The 5,496-nt window shown below is 36.4% G+C and overlaps 1 protein-coding gene across 3 annotated transcripts; it reads left to right on the plus strand.

The window, feature by feature from the left end:
- The first annotated feature begins 3,738 nt into the window (after positions 1-3,738).
- LOC113293687 lies at positions 3,739-5,252 on the plus strand. 3 transcript variants are annotated; one of them, XM_026542242.1, is made up of 4 exons: positions 3,739-3,838; positions 4,236-4,357; positions 4,462-4,554; positions 4,732-5,252. In XM_026542242.1, the coding sequence occupies exons 2-4, from the start codon at positions 4,253-4,255 to the stop codon at positions 4,939-4,941; spliced, it is 408 nt and encodes a 135-aa protein (XP_026398027.1). In that variant the 5' UTR covers positions 3,739-3,838; positions 4,236-4,252; the 3' UTR covers positions 4,942-5,252. The 3 variants fall into 3 exon arrangements, with proteins under 3 accessions (XP_026398027.1, XP_026398028.1, XP_026398029.1); XM_026542243.1 differs by lacking the exon at positions 3,739-3,838 and adding an exon at positions 3,878-3,893; XM_026542244.1 differs by lacking the exon at positions 3,739-3,838 and adding an exon at positions 3,882-3,994.
- Positions 5,253-5,496: the final 244 nt, after the last annotated feature.

Consider the following 5,496-nt stretch of genomic DNA (forward strand, 5'->3'; position numbering starts at 1 on the left):
CTTCTCTACGGACAATGTGTATGTCATTTACATCCTTGGAGCTACTATCTTCCCTGACGTTTCTGGTGCCCGTGTGAACGCCAAATTTATTCAGTCGTTGCAACCATTTGACAATATTCATGAATATTCCTTGGGCATTTTCATCCTTTCACACTCGTTGAACGAGTTGATAAAGGCTTATAGGGCTCAAAGTAACCGAATCAGAGGAAATATGGATTTTCTGCAGCCGTATAATTGCACTTCCCAATATTTTCTCAAAGGTCTTCTGTGAACAAGAATTTAGATTGTAGGTATTATGGAGACATGTACACCTACAACAGTAAGCCGAAGTCCCAAAAAGAGGATCATCTGAAGTTGAGACGCCAGTTGGACAACTTGACAAAATATGTTGTCTTTGGCCCTTAAAAGAAGTATTTGTCTAAAGGAAAAGGAAAGGTGATTGGGTGCGCCGAGCAAGAAGATTATTTTGGGCCTTTGTTTTACCCAAGAGGGATATGTAATGTACAACCCAACGAGAGTTGCAAGACAATGCAGTTACGTACAGAAAATCCCAAAGGAGCATAAGAAGTTTAAAATCAATGAGAAAAAAAGCGAGTCATTGGATAATGATATAGATTGTTCACCATCCTTTACCATCATGTGAATATTGGGAAGACAGAAGGTTTAACGGACATACTATGGATGGTCGATTGAAAACAGATGATGAGGCAATTCCGGGTTACATGTCGTGGTACCTCAATGTTTCACATACTCGAGTGATACGAGTAGATGAGAGGTCCCAGATAAAGGACAAAAATAAAACTCTCGGATACTTGGTGCGTATTGTAGAAACAAAAAAAACGATTCGGGTACTTGATAACCCAAGCAAAGCTAGATATCAGAGAAGGGAAAATTCTTAAGGCCAATGAAAAGCTGACTGATGAATTGAACAATATCGAAGATGTAGAAGCGGGTGTAAAGTTTGGGGAAGCGGTAGAGGAGTATCCAAAGAAAATAGGAAGAGAGTCACCACAAAAATGAAGTCTAAAAGTGCATCGAGCAGCGCCCAACCCGCTCAACGAGGATGAGGTGGACGTGATCGTGGACGTGGTCGCGTTGGGGATTTTCATGAATGAATGGTTTCAAACTTATGTCTTTAACTATGGATAATTATGGATTCAAACATAAGTATAAACTTATTGTCGAATTATGTTTGGTCATATTCCTAGTTTACGAATGACTGAATCTGGTTTCTTTTGAAAATTGTTTGTGTTTATTTAAGACGCGACAAAAGAACCAACTACAATGTGTGTGCAAAAAATGTAGGATTCTGGAAGTTTTTCATTCAGAATCGGTTTACATTTACCTATATAAAATCTGATTTTGACAGTTTTCCAGGGGTTCACTTTTAGAATTGGTCTATGTGGTCATATCATGTAATTCGATTCCTGTGAGGAAAAGTGATAATTTTTCTGTAACTTTTTTTGTGAAGAATCGGGATACATGTGCAATATTAAAATCTGATTGTTGAGAGGCATATTTTGACAACCTTCATAATCGGTCTATGTGGCACTCCATGTAATCTGATTCTGCTAAGGAAAAGTGGCACATTTTCTGTAACTTTTTATTCCAAGAATCGGGTTACATGTATAATATTAAAATCCGATTTTACTAAGGACACAATCGGTCTATATGTACATCCCAAAAACCCGATTGTGTGAATTGAATCTGAAAAAAAATAGCCGCTGAGTTTTTATCTATATAATGACAACCTCTTGGAGTCACTCCCTCATCACACACTTAGCCTAGAAAATGGAATGAGAACCGTTTATATATATATATATATATATATATATGTCTCGTTAAATCGTTTGCTAATACGTTTCGTGAACGTCCGAATGAAATCTATTCAATGTTTTGGAAGAGAGTTAAAGAGTTCTTTTACGGACGTACCGCGAATCCCAATAACCGCCAATGGAGAGACTTGGTGTTTCGATTCAACTACATAAAAAGTGCAATACGAGAGTGCATTGAAGTTAGAAATATGGTGTACCAAAATCATCCACAATCTCCTTTTAGGGGAAAAGTGAGTAATCCAATAATATTTATATTTTGGCCTATATTTATGTCATCGTTAAAAGTTCGCATACTAACATTTAAGAATTCATTGAATTTCAGCTGAAATGTTTTAATGGGCTATGGAGAATTCTTTGGGGAAACTAAGTTCATTCACCACAAAGAATATACGACGTTGTACCGATGTGCTCGGAGGTTCATTGTCGAACATTTGATGTGTCAAATTCTAGAATTGCCATACTAAATCCTATATATGTAACGCGCTAATTTCCTAAACTATGTAAAGAATATTTCGTTTATGAAAGTAAGGTACAAACGAATTATGTGGACATCCATAAACACCAATTTTAGCAATCGGTTTATGAGGTATTGACAAAAACCCGATCCTGGGTTTACATCGTCATTCGAAAAAACTCAACCCATAAACTGTTTACAACTGCATTAACATCAACCGATTCTGGAATGAGTTTTTCAGAAAAAAGTTTAAAAAATTTCAAATTTTGATGATGAATTATGGTAGTTAATTTCATGATTAACTTGATTAAAATCATTTAATCACCAAAATTAGCGTCAGTCAATCAGGGATAATTTTGTCATTTAGTGAAATAGTTGGATAAGGAGTTATGCCATTTACTTTTTTTTTTTTTGGTAAAATCATATTTCAATTCATATCCCATTTTACTTCAATATATTCATTTTTGTCCTGCAGTCCTTTGGCCAAAATAATCACACCAGGACGCAAACTAGCCAGTGAAAAAATCATCCACATTTGAACCCACATTTTTGCTTCTTTTCCCCCTCCAATTCTCGACAGAGAAATGAGAAATCCGAAACTGACTTGGAAAAATGGAAAAGATAGGTAATTCTGACTGGTACGAGTCAGAACCGTATCAGAAGGACAGGTGAGTGGGATAATAATGATAATTTAATTTTTAGGGCACCCCATGAATTAAAACGAACAAGGCTTGGTTTTAGTCGAAACAACAAAAGAAAAGAATTTCTCATTGTTGAGTTGAGCCCCTAGTTAGCAATTCGGGATTCGGTAAACGTATGGAACGACAAACGTACGAGTATTATACGGTTTTGTAAAATCTAGATTCGGTCCAAAATTCGGTCAACGGGACGTGATTCGTCATTAATTCGGAACGGCATACGTACGTGTATAATTCGATTTATAAATGTGAGTTCGGCTCTGAAAATTCGGTATCTATATATAACAAATAATTTGTATTTATAAGGTCATAGACCAATTTTTATGCATATGTGTGAGTTATTTAAGGAAAAAATAAACTCAATATGATGATATTAATAATAAATACAACATTAGTTATCCAAAAGGACGTCGTATGGTGGTTTAGATGCTTGGTTAGTGAGTTTGAGATCTCTCTCACCTTCACCTTCAAATCTCTTCAGTCGTTTTTGTTTCATAAAAATTACAACACGTCTAATATTCGGTCGTGTATGTTCGGGAGGCAGTAAAGCCCAAAAAGTGGAGTCTTTGAAAAGTAAAAGCTAAAGAATTTATGGCGAATTAAGCGGACGTATCATTCGGGATACGTAAAATTCGTGAACAATTCGCGAATAATCCGGGAATGCCACATAATACGCGACTTGGGTTCGGAGTTGCAAACTTACGCGAATAAGACGGTAAAATTCGTGATACGGAAAAATTCGCGAATGATTCGCGAACTTACTAACTAGGGTTGAGCCTCTCCTCCCTCTCTCCCTCCATCGTCGCACATCTCATCCTCATTTGAAGGCACGCAGGCAGGCTGCTAGACCAGTAAGAAGATCGATCCTTCTTTTTTTGACTTATGAATAATATTGATTTGATTAGGGTTTGTTTCTTTTGTTCGGATTTTACCATTTGATTTCATCATTTATTTTCTTGAAGCAATTTGATTACATCATAGTCGAGGTTCATTTGAATTTCTTAGGGGTCTGTTGGTTTCAGCTTTTCTTATTTGTTTGGTGAATTAGATCTTTGATTGAAAAATTAGGGATATTTCAATTTTCCTATTTGTTTTGAAAAATTAGGGCTTTTTACGATTTTTCATAATTGTTTTTTTTTTTCTTTTTTTTTTTAAATTAGGGCTTTTCTGGAACATCTTAATAAGTGCTTGTAATGCATGGCTGGTGATCTTCTATTAATGTTGAATGCTGTCATTACTTGTTGTTAGGGAAGAAGAAAGATCAGATGGCACTAAAAAGTGTCACAAAAATGTTATCCCAGAGGTTGTTTTCGAGGGGCACTAGAGGCATTGTTACCAATACTGGAGGACGAACTGAGACCAGCAAACATGTAACAATATTATTTCATTATTGGATTTGGATTTTGATTTACTCATCTTTTAACAACTAGTCAAAACAGACCTTCTTACTTGTATGTGTTCAATGATCTGTCAGATTACGGATGAAAATTTGCGGAGTATTTGTGAACGCGTTAAGCAGGCTACTGCGGATGCAAAGCAATTACGTGATGAATTCAACGCTGTCTTTGTAAGCCCATTCCTTCGATCCCCGTCTTTATTTCCTTTCGCTCTTTCTACTCTGTGTCTGCCTATTAGAGGATTGGCCAGCTAATTTACCCATGTGCAATGCTACAAGTATTATGGATGTCACTTTAAATTGCACTGCACTGCACTGATTATTATTATTATTATGTTTCTTTTGCAGGCCCTAAAAAGGGCATTCCCCAAGGATCGAGTCGTATGGTCATCGGTCATTTTCGGTGTTGGTATCAACGCAGTTCAGCAGTTTCAAGAAATCGTGGAAATGAGAAATGCCATCAAAGATAAAAAGAACCAGTTGTCAGCTCGTCGTAATGCCATCAAAGATACAGAATCCCCTCGTCAAGAGTTACGATTGCCAGCTTTATCAGCATAAGATATGAGCGCTAAGTTAATCTCTTCGTACTTTTGCACCTGGAGAATATTTAATTTCTCAGGCACGAGCTTACTTTAAGTTATATCAGTTTACTATTATTAGCTAGGTGAAGTATTCACCGGAACCTCTGACGATATAAGTTGCCTGTAATGTGGGGGTTATACATTCCTAACTTTAACTTCTGTATGGTGTGCTCCTTTTAAACTATTAATGCTCCCATTGTCTATACCTATATCTATTAGAATCCATAACTATTCCAACTTAACTAGTGTTTTTCTAAGAGTTGTAATGAAATCCTGTTGATGTGATGAGCAATGAAGAAGACTGATCTGCTTTGATTAGGAAAGAGGTAAGTTTTCAACCCCTTTCTGACTTTTATTTTCTCGTGTCTTGTATGCTTAGATCACCTGTACTGCTGTTCGAGGCATGTGTAGAGCAATATGAAGTTACCTACTCTCTTTTATGCCATGATAAAAGCAGCAAAGACTTTTCTAGTCTTGTTCAAGGAAGGTATGCAATAAAGAAACACATCAGCTACCTAGATTTCCTGCTTAG

Source organism: Papaver somniferum, chromosome 7 (assembly GCF_003573695.1).
Source record: "Papaver somniferum cultivar HN1 chromosome 7, ASM357369v1, whole genome shotgun sequence".
Lineage (NCBI taxonomy): Eukaryota > Viridiplantae > Streptophyta > Magnoliopsida > Ranunculales > Papaveraceae > Papaver > Papaver somniferum.

Coding starts and splice junctions, on each gene's coding strand:
- LOC113293687 (XM_026542242.1), top strand. CDS start 4,253: ATGGCACTAAAAAGTGTCACAAAAATGTTATCCCAGAGGTTGTTTTCG. Junction 4,358..4,461: donor GAACTGAGACCAGCAAACAT/GTAACAATATTA, acceptor ATGATCTGTCAG/ATTACGGATGAAAATTTGCG. Junction 4,555..4,731: donor ATGAATTCAACGCTGTCTTT/GTAAGCCCATTC, acceptor TTTCTTTTGCAG/GCCCTAAAAAGGGCATTCCC.